This window comes from Lissotriton vulgaris, chromosome 5, assembly GCF_964263255.1.
Source record: "Lissotriton vulgaris chromosome 5, aLisVul1.2, whole genome shotgun sequence".
Lineage (NCBI taxonomy): Eukaryota > Metazoa > Chordata > Amphibia > Caudata > Salamandridae > Lissotriton > Lissotriton vulgaris.
In genome coordinates, this window is record NC_141693.1 from 1,345,685,488 (window position 1) to 1,345,705,828 (window position 20,341).

At 44.3% G+C, this 20,341-nt stretch overlaps 1 protein-coding gene across 2 annotated transcripts in view; it reads right to left on the bottom strand.

Moving 5' to 3' along the window:
- Nucleotides 1-20,341, bottom strand: part of LOC147712575 (bile acid receptor-like) — a 632,915-nt gene that overhangs the window by 282,139 nt on the left and 330,435 nt on the right. For both annotated transcript variants that reach the window (XM_086923275.1, XM_086923276.1), the window contains one exon: nucleotides 10,407-10,535. In XM_086923275.1, the coding sequence (XP_086779401.1) occupies nucleotides 10,407-10,535 (129 nt within the window). The remainder of the gene's footprint in view (nucleotides 1-10,406; nucleotides 10,536-20,341) is intronic.

A 20,341-nucleotide genomic window follows, 5' to 3' on the forward strand; every position in this document is an offset into this window, starting at 1 on the left:
TCCCATGATTTACTGGATTGTAATGTAGTGGTATACCTGGATGATATGTTTATCATTTAGATTTTTCCACTAAATACGGGAACATCAACCACATGTCTGCGAAGTGCTTCCCCACATTAGACATCGTTCACTGTATGCTGAGATCTGTGTTTGAGAAGACCTCTCTTCTTTTTTGGTTACATCATACCAGCCCAAGGAATAAGCACAAAAGCCAGAAAATACAAGGGGTCCTATTCACAAGGGTAAATTTACACATGAATAAATCTACTTGTGAAAGTTTACTCTTACACTTTTGAGCGATTTTAATAATTTTGACTATTCACCATTTATGAGTATAACAAGTAAAGTTACTTAGTAGTGTACATTTGCATATTCTCATCCCAGTGGAAGGTACTACAAACACCCCGACATAAACAATAGGGAGTAGTTCTCCACCTAAAGTGTAGGTTTATTCAACTTAAAAAAAATAGAACATCTATTTTAATGTAAAGAATTAATGTTAACTAATTGTATATATTTATTTTAATTTTAGAATAATGTAAAATGTTACAGCAATAATACATTAATTCTAAATGTAATTATATTGAATATATTGAATTATTTTTTTAAAGTTTAAATTATAAAAAAAATCAAAACAGTATAGCATTTCTTGAAAGTAATTTAATTATATTTGAAGAAATATTGTTACCTTCATTTTTAAATGTAAAAACGTTATTAAACTATGTTAAAATTGAAATAATTTTTTGTTTTAACATATAGGGTCCGATTACGATGCGACTCGGAAGGCTCCGACCAACGGTCAGAGCCTTCTGAGCCACATCCTAATGGGCAACCCAGTTTACTTTTCGAGAGCCTAATCAAGATATAGGCGGTCGGAGAGTAAACCGGTCGGTCATTCTGGCTGGCTTCCGACAGTCGGAATTCGAGCAGTTATCTCAGGGATGTGCTTCTCTGCCCTTCAGATTACAATGCTCGGTTTCTAACATGAGTCCATGCCGTCGTGTCCGACAAGGAAACTATGTTGGAAAGTGTGTTTGGGGACTCCCAGCAGATCCCTCTTTGGTGCACGGCCTTCAGTTGGAGGCCTAGGGTGCACCAATGGTGCCTACCACAAGGTGCAGAGATGAACCATATCTCCTATTTCAATATGGGAGCATGAATTATGGCCGGTTTAAGGCCGTAATGCATGCTCCCATAGTGAAATGAAGGAATGCGACCGAACAGTGTTTGGTCACATCCTAATGAGGCGGTCGGGCCCGCCTACTGGGTGTCAGTCGGTTCCAGGACTAAGTCGGTGTTGGGCAGAATCAATTCCGCCCGACCCGGAAATCAGGCCCTAAATCTCATTCATTCGTATTTTGAACTAGTTCAAGTAATCTAATTAAAATGTACATATGAGGTTTCATTTTAAGTCCAAACTTACCTTATTTTCAATGGGAGTGTGCTGCAGTACCAGTGGTTGCCCATGTGTGGTGGTGGACATACATTTATGACTATTTTGAGTCCTTTTCGGCTATAGTAACTTTATAAGTGCTGTCTGTGAACAGACCTCTAAAATGTATACATATGCATTTGGAGGCTCCATAGTCGGGGTGGAAAGTTCTACACAGAAAAAGATAGGCGAGGCGCAACCTTTGCATCTAGGTTTGTGAAAAGCATCTTGTAGTACATTAATAGTACTATAATAACATTACTAAATGTACTATAACATGCAGTTTGTGACTAGGCCCCAATCTGTTTGTTTTACAATGGCCTGTTCCAAACAATTTCAAAGAAATTAAAGTTTCAATCAGTTCGCCAGTTTTTACAAGCAATTCATCAAATCCTTCACAACGGTCATAGTGCCGATGACCGCTATTACAATTCTGATGGGGAAGAATAAGCATGTAAACACCTCAAGAAAAGCTTTGCTGTGGATTCATTTTCAAGAATCCTGATGTTATACCTGTCAGCCTTAGAGTGGTATTTCCCATAAGCCTTTTGCCTACTTAACTAAATTTTTCTGCCAAAATGAATTTTGTTGGCCTTAAGACTCTGTGCACTTTACCGTTGCTGACCAGTGCTAAAGTGCGTGTGCCCACTCCCCTAAACAGGGTTAAATTGGTTTACAGCTGATTGGCATATTTAATTTACTCATAAGTCCCTGATAGAGTGGTATACAGTGTATACAGGGCCTGTAAATTAAATGCTACTAATGGGCCTGTAGCACATATTGTGACACTCACTTCTGTAGCCACTTAAAACATGTCACAGGTCTGCCATCGCAGCCTGAATATAGTTTTTAAATGCCAGGTCAACTTGGCAATATAACCGTGACCAATCCTTAAACTCCCCTTTTATTGCATATAAGTGACCCCTAAGGTAGGCCCTAGGTAGCCCATAAGGCAGTGTGCATTGTAATTGACAATCAATCAATCAGAGTACTTGTAAAGCGCGCTACTTACCCGTGAGGGTCTCAAGGCGCTGAGGGGAGGGGGTGCCGCTACAGCTCGAAGAGCCAGGTCTTGAGGAGTCTTCTGAAGGCGAGTAGGTCTTGGGTCTGCTGTAGGTGGGTAGGGAGGGTGTTCCAGGTCTTGGCAGCGAGGTAGGAGAAGGATCTGCCGCCGGAGGTTGTTCGTTGGATGCCGGGAACAGCGGGTGAGGCTGGTGGAGCGGAGCTGTCAGATGGGGTGTAGAAGTTGAGTCTGCTGTTTATGTAGTCTGGTCCGGCGTTGTGGAGTGCTTTGTGTGCGTGGGTGAGGAGCTTGAAGGTGATCCTCTTGTTGACGGGGAGCCAGTGTAGGTCTCCAAGGTGGGGGGTGATGTGGCTGCGGCGGGGGACGTTGACGATCAGTCGAGCGAAGGCGTTTTGGATGCGTTGTAGTCATCGTAGGTGTTTGGCTTGGATTCCTGCGTAGAGTGCGTTGCCGTAGTCCAGTCTGCTGCTGATGAGGGCCTGTGTCACTGTTCTTCTTGTTTCGATCGGGATCCACTTGTAGATCCTGCGGAGCATGCAGAGGGTGTTGTAGCAGGAGGAGGAGACAGCGTTGACCTGTTTAGACATGGAGAGGGACGAGTCGAGAATGAATCCTAGGTTGCGTGCATGGTCGGTGGGTGTCGGTGCTGTTCCCAGTGTGGTCGACCCCCAGGAGTCGTCCCAGGCTGAGGGGGTGGGTCCGAGGATGAGTACCTCCGTCTTGTTCGAGTTCAGCTTCAGGCGGCTGTTCCTCATCCAGTCGGCGACAGTCTTCATTCCATCGTGGAGGTTGGTTTTGGCGGTGTGCGGGTCCTTGGTGAGGGAGAGGATGAGCTGGGTGTCGTCAGCGTAGGAGATTATATTGAAGTCGCGTTGGCGGGCCACTTGTGCGAGGGTGGCCAAGTAGACTTTGAATAGCGTCGGGCTGAGGGATGAGCCCTGGGGGATGCCGCAGATGATGTCGGTGGCCTCGGATCGGAAGGGCGGGAGGCGGTTGCTCTGGGTTCTGCCGTAGAGGAAGAACGAGGTCCAGTCAAGGGCCTTCTCTTGGATTCCGGAGGCGTGTTTTTAGAGTGCGATGGCAGACCGTGTCGAAGGCAGTTGACAGGGCCAGGAGGATAAGGGCTGATGTTTCGCCGTTGTCTTGTTGGTGCCAGATGTCGTCTGTAGCGGCGATGAGGGCTGTCTCTGTGTTGTGGTTTCGTCTGAACCCGGACTGGTACGGGTTCAAGATGTTGTTGTCTTCCAGGTGGTGGGCCAGTTGCATGTTTAACATTTTCTGGATGACCTTCGCCGGGAACGGGAGCAGGGAGATGGGCCGGAAGTTCTGGAGGTCCTTGAGGTCCGCCTTGGGATTCTTGAGGAGGGCGTTGAGTTCAGCGTGTTTCCAGTTTTTCGAGAATGTAGCTGTTTCAAAGTAGATGTTGATGACCTTCCGTAGTTGGGGTGCGATGGCAGCGTTTGCTTTGTTGAATACGTGGTGGGTGCAAGGGTGTGACGGAATCCTTAGTGGATGGAGTTCATGACCTTGCGTGTCTCGTTGTTATTGACGTTAGACCAGGAGGTCAGGTGGTTGGCCTGGTGGTGTTCACAGGGGAGGTGGGGTCTGACGTAGTCGGGCGGTCATGGTGACAGGTTGGACATGTACTTTTAAAAGTAGTGAAACACTCCTAAATGTGCTCTCTGTATTGTGAGGCCTGCCTGTCCCATAGGATACCATTACGTTGCCTTATTATATGTAGTTAGTGGTAACTTTTGATTGGGGACAGATCAGTATTTCATGTTTGGTATCTGTGAAATTGTAATGAAAAATCCTCTTTAATGATAAAGTTGGATGTTTAAATAAAAATTTTGAAAATGCTACTTTCAGAAAGTTGCCATTTTCCTGCTCTTAGCTATTTGGTCCCTTTGTCATTTGTTGTCAAATTATCTATTAAAATGTACTTTTTTTAAATGGAGTAGGATTTTTCTTGTGTTGTGTTTTCACTTGATCATTGTTTGTATGCTGCATACTTTACACATTGCCTCTAAGTTAAGCCTAACTGCTTTTGGTTCCAAGCTACCCAGGGTTGAGCACAGGTTAATTTTTTTGCCTTTTTGTGGTTCAATTGGTCAGGGATTGTGGCTGCGTGACCAGGGCTCACACCTCGGTCAACCACCAACCAAATTTCTCACACCTGACATTTCTTGTCCTTCACTGTAAATGCAGACTATTTTTCATCTGCCATAGGTATAATTCTATATGAATGGAATATTGATACCAAAGCCCCATTCTGTTGCCTTTTACTCAAAAGCACTACATTTGACAGAATAACACTAGCGGTTCTGTAATCGTGACTTAAAGATGCTATTAAGCATTTGAGATACCACTTAAAGGCATGAAGCGATCCACAACCAGCCTTCCACAACTAACCAGAAAGAAAAGGGCACCCTGTTTTCCAAAGAAACTAGGATAATGAAGACTAATTCCAGTGTGGGAAAAGGTGCTACAGGTGATGGTTTAGTGAGAGCGTAAACTAAGTGAGCAATACGCAAACAAGCAAATATAGTGCGTAGAATCACAAAGCAGTCTTAACCATCGGAACAACAATTACAAAATAGAACCTCATTGAAATTATTTGAATAGGTTTCTTAAAATCCTGCTACCAATGCAACAGTGATTAGGATTAAGAAGTCAATGTTTCGACCCCTAATATACACTTAGTGGGGTCTTCCTCAGGACAAACTAGTAGCAACCTTAACCGATAAAGGATCTGTGTAAATGCAATGTAAAGAGAACAAAAAGAGGAGACCAATGCCCTGAAAAAGGACATAAATAACCAATGGTGTGTGCATAAATAACTGGCAGAGTCCAAACTTCGACCAGCCCAAAATCCCACAGCACTACAGTCGGAGACCTGAACTCAGCGTGGCCGTCCGCATCATTCAGCATTGACACATTGGAGTTGTCGTTTTACTCAAGATTGTACTGAGTAATTCAATAAAAGATTTCTTATGATAGCAATTTCATTGTATGTGACAATTACTACAAATGTACTAAATACTCCAGTGATTTTCTTTGTAACATTATTATACTCATGGCGCCACAAAAACTAGCCAGCAGGACACCCTTCTTGGCATACAGGGTTGTGTAGAGGTAAGTAGCTTTTAGTCTATCACCAACAATGAAATCTGTCCAAAATATTGAGCGCAGAAAAGAAATTCGGCTAAAATATTAGCTAACCATGTTATTTACATTTGTGGTCGTTGAATATGATACATGATGCTTAGTATAACATATTTATGTGTGTGAATGTGAAGGGATTTATAGAGTGCACAGCTACTCCAGAGTGTCCCGGCGCTATACTGTATGTGAAAAGAGGCAGATACATAAGGTGATTACTGAGAAAAAAGCCAGGTCTTAAGATTTTTCTTAAAACTGGCTTCTGTCTTTGTTTGAGGCAGGTCAAAAGGGAGCTTGTTCCACCGCAGTGGACAAACAAACCTTAGAGACCTTGGCCAGATTATTACCAGATGATTACCAAATGGGCGAAAGATTCTCGCAGATGATTACCAGATAAGTGTAAGATTCTCGCTGGGCTATAGAAAGCAATCCTAGCTGAAAGATAGTCAAGTCCAGAATGATGCAGACCCCTATGCATTAAGAGTACTACTTTAAAAATAATCCATTTTCCAATGGGAAGCCAGTGCAAATTGCGCAAATGACAGGAAATATGTGCGCGTCCCCGCAAGCCTAAAACCAGTCATGCTGGTGCATTCTGAACGACCTGAAGTCTAATCAGGAGATATTTTGGTAAACCTGCATATAATGCATTGACGTAGTTCAGTCTGGACATCACCAGGGCTAATACCCCAGTAATTTGTGATGAAAAAGATGAAAAATGCAGATTTGCTTTGCCATACACAAGATGCCAAAACAGACACCAACCACTCAATCAATCAAGTGACTTGTAAAGTGCAACTACTCCCCATAAGGGACTGAAGGGACTTGGGGGAGAAGGTGTTACTGATCCATCGAAGGCACTGTGGTTCAGTTGAACAGCCAGGCCTTCAGGTCCTTCCTAAATTGAGGCAGTGACGGTGATTGCCTGAGGTGGAGGGGCAGTGTGTTCCCGGTCTTTCCTGCGAGGTAGGAGAAGGATCTTCCTCCAGCTGTGGTCTTGAGGATACGTGGGATGGTGGCCAGGGCCAGTTGGGTTGGAGCGGAGATCTCTGGTGGGTGTATGCAACATGAGGCTCGGGTTGAGGTGCACAGGTACCACGTAGTGTAGGGCTTTGTAGCATGTGTGAGGAGCTTGAAGGTGATTCTTTTGTTCACTTGTAGTCAGCGGAGATCTCTCAGGTTGCCGGTGATGTGGTTGCGGCGGGTGATATTGAGGATGAGTTTGGCTGAGACGGTCTGAATGTTCTGCAGGTTCTTGAGGAGTTTCTCTGGATGATGCTGGTGTAAAGTGCATTGCCGTAGTCCAGTCTGCTGAGCATGTGGGTGACTCTTTCTGCACTCAATGGGGATCCACTTGAAGACCTTTCGAAGCAGGCATAGGGTGTGGAAGCAGGATGATGAGACAGCATTGATTTGGTGGTTCACGGTTGGTGAGGGGATGTATGTCATTACAACGCATACTTTTGCAAGGCATACCTTTACAACGCATTTTTTACACCGCAACATCCATTACTACACAGTCCGTTACGACGCATGCCATTACAACGAATTCTTTGAAACTACCTTTACAACGCATTCCACTACAACGCATACTACATTTACAATGCATACCATTACAACGCATACCATTACATTGCATGTATGGTAAGTATTGGATAGTGTAGGGGTAAAAATTACTATTCTAACTCCAGGGGGTGCAGCAGTAGGGTAAGTGTTGGATAGTGTAGGGGTAAAAATTACTATTCTAACTCCAGGGGGTGCAACAGTAGGGTAAGTATTGGATAGTGTAGGGGTAAAAATTACTATTCTAACTCCAGGGGGTGCAACAGTAGGGGTAAGTTTTGGATAGTGTAGGTATGCGTTGTAATGGTATGCGTTGTAATGACTGTGTTGTAATGACATGCGTTGTAGTGGTATGCGTTGTAGTGACATGCGTTGTAATGGTTGCGTTGTAATGGTATGCGTTGTAATGGATGTTTCGTTGTAAAAGTTTCTTTGTAAAGGTAGTGCGTTGTAAAAGTTGCGTTGTAAGTGTTGTTTCCCGGGTGGGGAGTGCAGGATGATACCAAGGTTTTGTGCGTGGTCTGTGGGGGATCCAAGATCTGTGCGCCACCAAGAGTCGTCACAGGTGGAGGGGGTGAAGCCTAGGATGAAAACGTCTTTCTTCTCTGAGTTGAGCTTGGGGCAGCTATCCTTCATCCAGGTGGCTACAACCTTCAGCTCATCGTGGTTAGTTGTTCTTGGATACTGTGGGTATATTGGTGAGGGAGAGGATCAGCTGGGTGTCTTTGGCATAGGAGACAATGTTGAGTCTGTGGTTCCTGACAATGGCTGCGAGCATGGCAATATAGAAGTTGGAGAGTGGGGCTCAGGAACGAGCCTTAGGGCACTCTGTAGCTGATCTCTATGGGCTCAGAGTGAAACAGTGGTAGTCTGACTCTCTGTGTTTGGCCATTGAGGAAGGAGTAGATCCATTTCAAGGCGTTTTCATGGATGCCAGCGTCATGGAGTCTTGTGAATAAGGTGCCTGTGACCACTGAGATTATTTGATTATGAAATGACATTTTATTGTCAAATTTTAACTCCAGATTTTTTACAAACAGCAGCTTAGGTGTCTAGTGAAGGTACCCCTGTAGGCCAGTAAACATCGAAATTTAGGTCAGAGTTATGTCCAATACTAAGAACCTCTGTCTTCTCTGTGTTGCATTTCAAACGGTTCATTGTCAGCCATTGAAAAAAAGCGAGACAGGGCTGAATGATATTTGAATTGATGGAAGCCCCCTTGCTGAAGGTAAAGAAGCTCTGGGTGTCATCAGACTAGGAAATAATGTTAACCCCAAATGGTTCCACCGCCTTAGCTAAGGGGGACAAGAAGAAGTTAAACATAGTGGGGCTTATGGCAGAGCCCTGAGGGACTCTAACTGACACCTTTTGACTGACAGAAGAGTTGGGGGTAGCCAAACTTCCTGACTCCTGTCCTCAAGAAAGGACTTAAGCCAGTTCCAGTCATTATTTCTAATGCCAATCTCGCCATAATGTGCGAGCAGCTTGTCATGTGGTACCATGTTAAATGCTGCTGACAGGTCCAACAATACCAGGTCACCCTGTCACCCACATCAATGGTACAATCCGAGACCTCCACCAAGGCAGTCTTAGTACTATCACAGGTCTAAAACCCAACTGGCTCGGATGAAGAAGCCATTTGGCCTCTAGATAACTTGAGAGTTGTTGATTGACATATTTTCAAATATTTTAGCAGGCGCTGGAAGAAGGGAAATTGGCCTATATTTGCCTGGGACGTGTGGATCTGCGCTAGGCCTTTTTAGTAACGGAAAGATTTTTGCTCTCTTCCAACATGAAGGCACTGTGGCAGTGACCAGGGACTTATACAGCACTGTGTTCAGAAGGGGATAAATAATGTCCACACCTAAATCCAAAATGGCATGAGGACAAGGATCATTAGGAGATTTAAAACCTCTGTCCTAGAGTTTTCCAGGGAGATAGTATTAGACTCCAAGAGGCCACAGTAAATCGATATATTTAACTGACCAGTACAGCCAAAAGTCACATCCGGGATAGAAATTGAGGGAAGACTGTTCGGTATTACTTGGACTTTATTGTGAAAAAATAATGCAAGTTGCTCACACCAATCCACCGATGGAACCACAGGATCAGTAAAACCCTTAAAAAGTTCCCTGGGTTTGTTTGCTGCTCTTTCTATACATACCTCATAATACTTTCTCTTTTTGAGATTTATCAGAGCCACATATTTCTTTAAATATATTTTGTATAATATTTTTAATTCAAGACTATAGTTTGTTCTCCATGCCTGTTCCGCCTTTTTACAAAGCTTTTTCTCTTGTTTAATCCTGTGTCAGCTCATTCTGCTGTACTTCACGTCTCTGTAAACGTAGGGGAAACATCATTTACTACGAAGGCATCCCCACGCATAACGTTTACCACGGTACACTTACCACGCAAACGTTTTTTCAACGTGCGTGACTTCCACGACCGTCTTGACCACGAAAGTACGTTCAGCGTGGGTTGGGGGGAGACGTGGTATTCCGTCCAGTCGTGCTGGGGGGGCTGGGGGAGGGTTGGGAGGGGGGCTGGGGGGGTCTCCCCCCCAAAAAATAACAATTAAGGAGCGAGTAAGATAAATAAAAAAAACGCTCTGTGGTATTAATGAAGTAAAAGGAAAGAGCCTCCCCCAAAGACGTGCAGTGTACGTAAAAAAAACAGTCCTTTTTTTATTTTGGAAGACGTGTTTTGACGCTTGTTTCCATGGTAGATGGAAGTAAGGGCTGCTGGAGAAAGACGTGCAGGTAAGACGTTTCTACCGTGGTACAATCCTTCGTTGTAAATTCCAGCGTGGTAAAGCCACTTGCGATGTAAAATTCGCGTGGTAATGCCATGCATGGAACTTGTAATCGTTGAAAAATCATATATTCAAACGTAGAGGAAGCTGGTATGCTCTCCTATTAAACTGTGTGAAATATGTCGAGTCATTGTAGATCATAAATATAGTCAGAGATGCATTAATACTCAAATCATTAAAAGAAATACATTTGAAAGAAATGGACTCATATTCTTGATGCTACTTTAGGATCCATATTTGACACATACCTTAAAACGGTTTGCTGTATTAAGTTACCTATGTAAAATGTTTGTGTATCTTGCTGAAGAATAATACCACTAGTGATTATTGGTTAAAAGAGACGCATATACTTTATGGGTTGTTAACACTCTTTCCTATTACAAAGCAGGGAAAGCTTTAAAATGTCTTACCTGGGTTTGTAGGTGCCTGATATTCCTTAACTCTTTGGTTATAAATCTGGGCTGATCTCAAAAACATAGATTCAACCGTTGAACCTTTGAGCAATGCAATCTGATCTTCATGATCTAACGTCTGAAATCCTATGAGAAAAGACCCATTTTTAGTATTGAAATACTTCATTAATTATATCTTGAACATATACTGTTTTTACCACTTTGGTTTATTATAACATATTTGCTTAGTGCAAACGATGTATACTTTCAGCTTAGGAGCGGATAGCCATTTATACCAAAAGGGAATACTAACGTTCATCACAATTAGGTGCCAGGATTAATATTGGTTTCCACTTTTACCGCTTGGGCCATTGAATATGATGGGAGACATAGTACTTTTAAAGGGGTTTCCCCCTCAATCTTCCTTCAGTCAAGTCTTGAACCGAGGCATAAAACGTCTGAACTATATTAAAACTGTGGCTGGACCGATGCTTTATAGGCTGTGTACACTAGTTCTAATGATTGTTCACCAAAGTCGCTACTTAACTTCTCTAGGCCTGCTATTGAAGTCAAAGAATGTGACCTTTTTTTAAAACATCTTTTATTGTTTACAGCTGAGTAATCGCAACACACACATAAAGCGAAACAACCCCTCTAACTACTGCCACCCCTCCCCCCTCCCAACATTTGACATACAGCAAGTAGTGATCCCCGGTCACAAGCCCACACAAGAATGAAAGGAAAACTTAGTTATCACGTCCCAGCACTCTCCTCTCCTGGCTCTGCAGGCGAAAAAGCGTCAAGGACAGTATGTGCTTGCTCCTCATCCTCAGAGAAAACCTCCTGCGACCCCCTCCCGTTCCAGAAACGTAGTCAGCAGTTCATCTCAAGCCTGCAGATCCTATTCCCCTTAGTAATAATTTCTCCATTTCCAAAGGTGTACTTCTTCCCCCACCCCCCACTCGCTCACATCCCTTTCTCATCCACACTAGGCCCATTCATGTAAAGAGGACTCTCCTCTTCGCCAATAACAATAGAAGATGTAAAAATTTAAATTCCACATTTTTGCTTTCACACTTCTTAATATCTCACAGCAGGCAAATAACCGAACTAAGGTCCACTGCAGTCCAAAGGACAATAACTACTCACCTCTCAACAGTTTACCAAAAAGAGTTAACTAAGAGACAGCTCCAAGCAAGATGGGCCTCTACCCACTGCCCGCGCGACAGAGAGCAGCCGACCGACCCCGACCCTCGGCGCAGTATACAATAGATGCACCCACAACTGATGCTTCATGCCAAATCCCATTGTTTCCTTCACAGACAGCATTAAGAATATCGGTGGAAACCACTGCCAGCTCCTTTCCCAGAACCTCCACTTCATTCATCATATGCATTAAGGTTCATGCTGGTACTACGCCCAATATAAAAATGCATTGGTCCTCGTTGATCAATTGCATGGTTTCCAGCCCCAGCCTAAGGGCACGTACCTTGCATAACACCTTTGTGTCTGCATTAATCATTATATGCAGGTGATAGACAGATGGATCAGAAGCATCTGCCTCTGGCTCAATACCATAGATTTACAGCTCTCCCGCATGGACGCAGGCAGAAGGCCATGCACATGAGCCTCATGACATACCTTAAGCTTAAGCAGTCGCTGCGTAAGGTCCAGAGCAAATGCATGGTAGAACTCTGCCAGGAAGCCATCATGCCCCGCCGTCTTCCCTTCCCCCCGGGAGACAGACAGGGGACTAATCTCCTACACTGTGAGCTCTACGTCCAATTCCCACCTGAGCCGCCACTTCCCCCACCCGGGAAATTGTAAACTGGTCAAAAAATCATAAATGTACTCAGGGTCTGGTCGACCTGGGCAGGTGTAGACCTGTTCCAAGTGTTCCCTAAAGGTCGCCACCATATCACTCTGCTTGCATGCTTCCTGCCCCTGAGGGAACCTAAGATGTAATATGGGTGCATGCGGCGACTCTCTAAGGAGCACCTAGGCCAGGAGATGCCTGTAAGTGTCCCCTAGCTATAGATCAACTGTTGATAAGACTTCCGGGTATAACTCGAATCGAGGCAACCTAGCTTGGAATCTCTATCTCATCTCGTCGACCATCCACATCATACAGAGGGAGCTGCAGTAGTTCCGCCAATGCTTCCTCAGTCTGAAGGAGCTCCACCTGTGCACCCTGCAGAAAAGCCCTACACATTGTCTCCGCAAGAAAGCTTTTATCTCCTCCCATTCCATCGCCTGAATTTAACTGGAGGCCCAATTGATCTCAAGGTAATCTCTCAGGGCGCCTGCTAGTGTATCCCGGCCCATAGGATCTTGCAATATTTACAGATGAACCTCCACGTGCATGGTGACCTTGGTCTGTCACTCCATTCCATCAGACATGTCACCGGAGCATGATCCGAAAGATAACAGGACAGATGAGTCTCCTCCAGTGCTTTGGGGGCCTGGTGAGTGGACAATAAGACACAATCAAGTCTGCGAAACGTACCATATATCGTTGAGAAGTAGGTATACTCCCGCTTCGTTGGTGCAACATATTCCATTGTTCAATAATACAGGTGTCCAATGATTGCAAAAACTGCAATTGTGATAGCAATTTAAAATGCTTATCATCTATGTATGATGTCCTGCGCTTTGTGAAAGTAATTTGCTTACAGAAAAGGCATGTATCCGTTACCCAAGTTCTAGGTGTAATAACGCCCCTTGAGCCCAATGATCACGTCCTCAAGCTTTATCACCATGAAGCTTTTACACACCACAAAGTACAAAAATTGTACAAAAATATATTCACTTAGGCATTTCTGATTCCAATGGATAAATCTTTGCCTAGCTGGCATATCTGCCTGGGGTATGTTATATTCAAGAATATCCACCGGAGCTTTATCCTACAGGGAGGGACACAAGCATACATTAACCCCCTCCCCATAATTAGAGCCAGGGTGTTTTGATACTAAGTGTAACAAACATTTTCCACATTTATTGCTTCTAAAGCTTCTAAAGCTACAGTGCTTTAGTTTAATTTTACAGGGATTGTTTGCCCTAAAACTTCTTGGTTGCCAGTTTATACTTGCTATCAGGCTGAGATAGGTATAAACTACATCCAAAAATCTAATGCCTTGTGCCTCCACATTTTGAAATTTGTTTTGACACTCATCTGTCAAAACATTACTGTGCCTGGGGGAAAGCTCTTTTCTGGAAAATACAGTAGTGGCCAAATTTTAACCACCTCCCCCTCTTTGACTGTCATAGGACTTTCCCTGTCTTTTAGGGTGTGTACAAATTGAAAAGAAAACCTTAATGTTAACCTTTTTAAATGTGATCATCACAAGACTCAGAACATAATGCACGCTAATGACAAACTCATACCATTATCAAACCATTTCTGATAAGGCCAAACTCACTATACCATTTTGTACTAGTTACTTCATATACTCTTCCTTTAACCATATGTTTCGAGCATGCAAGCCTTGCACTTTCACATTTCTTTTGAGTAGCACCCATCACTCATGTAAATAAATAGCTGGCGATTTTCTCATGCTGAAAGATTCTGCATACACATGAATTATTCCCACAGTCTCCCATTTTGTATTAATAACTATAATTTGAGTTGTGTTGTTTTACCTGTGCTGGATTAGACTACTGTCAGATCCTATTCGGGTGGCCATAGGATAGGCAGGTGCTAGCTGTTGTAGTTGAGGTAATTTGCCACTGTTGGGTTTCCTACTATGGGTCTGTAAAGCGCCCAAGCACACTCTCTATGCCTAGGACTCTCAGGGTTGAGAGAGTGAGCAGTCTCCCCTGCTCACCCTTCTGGTGGAGGTAGGGTGATAAGGTCAAGAGCTCAAGACTGAACAATTAACCAACAGACACACTAATGCATCGGTCAGACGTTTGTGTATCTTTGTTAAAAGACAGTACTTTAACAACAGAGCAAAACATAACACCACACAATTCATTTGGGCTTAGGCCCTGGGTTTTCAATCTAGCTACGTCTTAGACATGTTTTACACCCTGTATGGTATGACGCCCTCTCCCCATTCTAGGAGCTTCTCTAGGCTCAGCCCTTCCACAGTGTAGGGCAGCGTATTTCCCACGTCATCAGGGCAAGGTACCAGGATGCTGGAGGATTGAGCGGTGGGGAGACATACCTCTCAAAAGGTGCGTCCTGTCGGACTGAGGAAATATACATTTTATGGTCAAGATGTGTTCCCTAGCGCGTACCCCACCGTCTCCATGTACGAGTTAAAGTGCATGTAACTTCCCTCCTGTACCAGCTATGAAGACGCAAATACATTTGCGTCCAACGTTAACATGTCCTCTTTCAGACCCACCATGAATGGGTTGAATGGTCCGTTCCTAAGTATGCTATGCCAACGTCTTTTTGTAGTGTACTTCTACGTTTTTCAGCTCTGGCTGAGTAGGCCCTGAATCTCTGCCACCGAGCCTCTTTTCTGGCTTCTGACTCCGAGGGCCTCTGCCCAGGCTGCCTCTGTACCCGTGAACTCTGACTTACTTTCAGCGCGGCCCCTCGCGCTCAGCTCAGCCTGCTGCCTGCCAAGATTGACTATAACCTTCGAGTTATCTGTTCCGCCCCCCGAAAATACATTCCTGCCTGCTAGTTTCAGTAAACATTACCCTCAGCTGCAGAGCCAAAGGGCCGGCCTGTCTCTATGCAAGTAATTCAAGTAATTCATAGCCCTTGTTGCCATGCTCCCATGGAAGGCCCATGCCCCCACGCTTCTCATACAGACACTCAGGCGCTTATACACGCACTCACAGCAAGTATAGAATAGCTTCTGCCCTAGAGACCTTTCCGCCCAGATAGCTTAGTTCCTAAACATCAGATACCAGATATGATAGAAGCACAAGTTGATCTGACATGCCAGACTTCTGTCTCTTTCCGTCAGTGTAAATGTCAAGTCTCCTGCACCCTCCAGTTTCACGTCAATCACACGTCATGCAGCTGCGCGCGCATCCAAGCTTCCGATTTCTGCTGACATTGCAACATTTTCTGTTAGTGCCACCCCTTTTGTGACACCTACCTGTGACGTTTCTAGCACACACCTCTAGTTCACGCCTCTTGATCACGCACTTGTACCACGTGTATACTGTTATCTTGTCTTCTCTCAGCTGTTACGCCTCCTGCACTGTTGCTTATGGCATAAATTAAGTATATAAGCTATGTACTGTTAATAAAATGTAGCGCGCTCTATCCCTTCTGACACCCCTGTGGTGGTCAGAACATGATATCCTTGTCATGACCATTCCTTTTTAAGGAATAAAACCCCTAAGAACTCTAACACCACGGACTCTGTCTTTTTCTTCCGATCTGAGTTATTATTGATTAAGTACTTACCTGCATAGAAATTAAGAGAGTAAATTAATTATTTACGTCATTTGGCGCCCGAATAGGGACCCCTCCCCCACGTCACGCGCCGGTTGGCGCATTGCAAGCTCTGTCCCCTGCCATCAGTTAGATGGACCATACGCGTACCGGCAGGATTTCCTGCATCTCCCTCTGACCCACGGAGGTGACGAAGACTGCGATCAGTGCCCAGACGAGGCGGTGAGGAGTGCGGAGGATCCCGACCAGAGCCTAGCCGAAAGAAACAAGGTCCGAGGTGTCAAGAGGCCCACCAGGTTTCCGAAGTTTTCCGAAGTTTCCCGAAGTTTTCCGAAGTTTCGAGTCGAGTCCAGTCGAGTTTTCCGAGGCCTTCTGTTTCCGTGCTTCCCGGTGAGTACCATTGCTGGGACGTATCTAGACGGGTTTGGGTACACAAGTCCGGTCTGCACTGTTTTTAGGCAGTGTATCTGTACTGTTTAGCAGTATATCTAGTATTCCGAATTTCTGAATTTCTGCACTGTTACAGCAGTGTATCTGTACTGTTTAGCAGTACATCCGGTATAGGGGGTAGTCATCTATGTCTCAAATGTCTTTTCATGTGATTAATGTCGTGGTATGAATGTGACCGTTTTATGTGCATTATTGTGTTTTCTTGTATAAATAGTTATATTCAGAATTAAGTATCAAGGATCGTGCATTCAGTATCAAGTAGGCAAAATGCCGTTTTTCAACAAGTTAAAGCAGATAGGAACTAGGAAAGGGATGTTAGAGGAAGAAATTCCTATCCCCCCTAGGGACACTCCAGGTAACTTTATGTATAACAAGCATGGCATAGATGCCATATTGTATCTAGAATTATGGACCGATTATACAAAACACCTAGACGAGAGACACAGATGGACAGTTAATGGAACATGGGATGCCGAGTGCATCATGAAGGTAGAAGAGGCATTACGGAAAAAGAAAGCCAGACAATCTCAGAAAGACGCCATAGAATTTTGGCGTAAGGAATCACATAAACGTGCTGAAAGAGCACTCCGTAGAGAAGACAGACTTAAAGAATCAGATAAAGCTCAAGAAAACGAATTAGTTACTGAAGGAATCCGAGTAAAAACAGAACAAATAGATCGCATCCGAAGTAGCCAAGTAAACGGCATGTATCTTATGGCCGAGGGTACACCTGACGCCGTTTCAGAAATACCGAAAAATCTGCCGCCACCACTGGTTCCAACTAAAGTAACTCATAAGACCACTAAAGATATATTCCTGAATTCCTACCTAGAAGATGTAGCACCAGCTTACACCAATCTGCCTGTTCGTGCCCTGCCCACTGACAGAGACGGGGATGACACTCCGCCCCCAGGTCATGTTCCGCCGGTACCGCGACAGATTTCCCCTGTTCCGCCAGCCCCGCCACTTCCTGCACCTAAAATTGACCTACCGAAACCGCGTCCACCAGATCCTACTAAAAGACAAATTCAAATACAGACTATACACAGAGATGATACCCAAGGCTCCGCTTCAGGGGGTGCGACCGCGGGTCCTCGGACCCCGCCATTGACACACAGATTAAATATCAGGGATGTACAGAGTCCCCTCACGTTCAGGTCTCCTCACTTATCCCGCTTGGACGCATTCAAGGAAAACATTTCAGTTTGTAGATACGACCCAGTACCCGGTAAAGACGATCTAATGATATTGGCATCACTACGGTTAAGATCTGCTACGGATATCTTGCTAAGCTATGTAGGAATGAAGGACCGTCTAGACAGAATATACGAGTTTGTTCAGACAGGGAAAGACCCTGACAGTATCAAGAATGCCATGGAAAACCAGAAAGTTGACATACAAGCACAGATACTACGATTTTTCATAAATTGTCTAATAAGAGAACGAGATAGGCCTGGAACAGATCAGAGTGAATTGGATGCACTGAACAAGTGGGGTCAAAATATAGCCGATGGAAAACATGACAAGCAGAATTGCATAGCCAGTATGTACAGAAAAATAAGAAAAACAGTAATAGAGGTACACGAAAAAGAGAAAGACCAAGCTTCCTCTGAGGAGGAAGAAGAATCTGAAGAACCAGAAAAGACTGCAGATACCATAGCATATGTAGGTAAGGGAACTTACCTTAGGAAGGGCATCCGTCCAGAAAGCAAGAGAGTTTTCTTCTCTGCCTTGACAAATCCGAATTCTGCTGAACATCAGTTCCAGGAAACTGATAAAAGGCTTCGAGATCGAGTTGGGTACCACGTACTCAATTCCATGGATGAACAAGAACTAGCCCGATCAGCTGTGTCATGGGCCGAAAATGCAGACATATATAATGATGACACAGTGGCACAGACATTTCTGAACCTCTCCCCCAACGAGCAGAAATTAGCAGGTGTATACATGATTCAGCACCTCCTCATCAAATACAGAAAACATTATTCTGATCCAGGTCCCTTACACGAAACACTAGAAGCACTACTCATGGATAGATGGAGAGGTTTAAGCACCAAATTAATTCAAATAATTCTAGAACAACGACACAGATATAATACCTTTGTAAGCTCTGAATATGTTCCCGCCCCGCCCCCAGAAAGGAAAATGTATCACATACAACGCCTGAGTGGCGTTGAAAGTCAGAACCCCTTACGAGAAGTGCACCCTGTTATGGGTGAGGATCGTGTCTTGAAACGCGTGTATGTACACACGCCTCTGACTAAATTAGAACTGTTAGAAATGAAGAAACTAGTCCCGTGCCATGATAAAGACCCTGCAGGTTTTCACAGAGAGCTTAAAGACATGTTACTGATGGGGGATTACACATATGATGACATTATGAAAATGTTAAAAGTACTGTTGCCCACGGGTATCTTCGAGAAATTAAAAGAAAAGGAATGGGAGGTGGGGGACACAAAGATTGCATGGGCAGAAATAGAGGACGAAGAAAGAAAACGGGTCCCGGGGTTAGGCCTTGGGGACAAAACTAAAGCATTACCAGGTTTGATAGTACAGGTTCTGCCCAGATTATTGACAACTAGAAAGGAAGATTGGGACGCCATCTCGTCCTGTAAACAGAAACATGATGAAGATACTAGTGACTTCTATTCAAGATTCGAGAAATGTTTTATTATTAATAGTGGCCTCAAGCCAAGTAGCGAATCGTACCCGCATCTTTTTGTATCAAAGTTAGTCGAGAATTCCCTACCGTTAGTTAAAAACCGTGTATACAAGGTCGAGAGTACATGGCAAGCAAACACGCCATCACAGATGTTACAAATGTTACAATATCACCAGAACAGAATTAGAGAAGAACAAGATCAGGAACAGAAACGTATGAAAGACACGAAGATGAAAATGTTAGTAGCTCAAACGGTCCCAGCCGACGGTCACAGAAAGGGTACGACCCAGACAGGTCACACCGCAGCTCCCGTTAAAGGGACATGCAATTATTGCAAGCAGCCAGGTCACTACGTACATGAATGCCCAGTTCTGAAACATAACATAGCGACAGGTAAAACTAAAGAAAGACCGCATCCGCCTAGACAAGACCATAACCAGCATCAGTCTTCACAGAATACACAGAATACACAGCCTATGCATGCTTCTTCGACTCCAGCACAGACAGTAGCGATACCACAGCCACAGCCCATTGCCGCGTCTCAGCAAGTTTCACAACAGATGTACCAGTATGCCCAGTCCGCTTATCCCGAATATTTCCGATATACATGAAACAGCCTAGAGAGGGAAGGTGGCTTGCCTCTTATTGAGATTCCTGTAGATCAAGAAGGTCCTTATGTACACAGTCAAGTATTGGGAAAAGACAGAAAGTTTTTAATTGACACAGGGGCAAGTCGCACTACGATCAGCCATGATGAAGTCCCAGGGGCACCCCTCTCAGGCTCACAGAATGTTTCCCTTGGTTTTTCAGGACAGCCTATTGTAAATGAGGTATCAGAACCAGTTCCCCTGGCTGTGGGTCCGTTATCACGTGTTACAGACTTGTTACTTACAAAATCATGTCCAGAAAATCTGTTAGGAATTAAAACATTGAAGGCTCTAGGAGCTATAATATGCTGTTCCCCGGAGGGAGTTAGACTCTTTCTACGGGATTTCAAGGGTCATTATGTTTTGCGAGAATTCGATGTCAGATTGAAAAATGTACCAGATTACTTGTGGGCAAAAGGCCCAACCGATGTAGGCTGTATGCACATTACACCATACCGTGTTACACTCAAGGCAGGTGTTGTATTACCCCGAATCAGACAATACAAGTTACCACCCGATGCTGTAGTGGCTTTACTGAAAATCATTGACGAGCTCATTGCTCAAGGAGTGGTCGTCGAGACCGACTCCAATGTCTGTAATTCACCCATCATTCCGATTCTTAAACGTACTGATCCCAATGCACCGCCAGTATATCGGCTGGTGATTGATCTTCGAGAATTAAATAAATGCATTATACCACAGTATCCTGTGGTCCCCGACATCTCATCCCTATTGACTGCCATTGATTCAGAAGCAACGTTCTTTACTGTAATTGACCTCAAGAACGCCTTCTTCAGCGTGCCTATTGATCCAGAGAGCCAATATCTCTTCG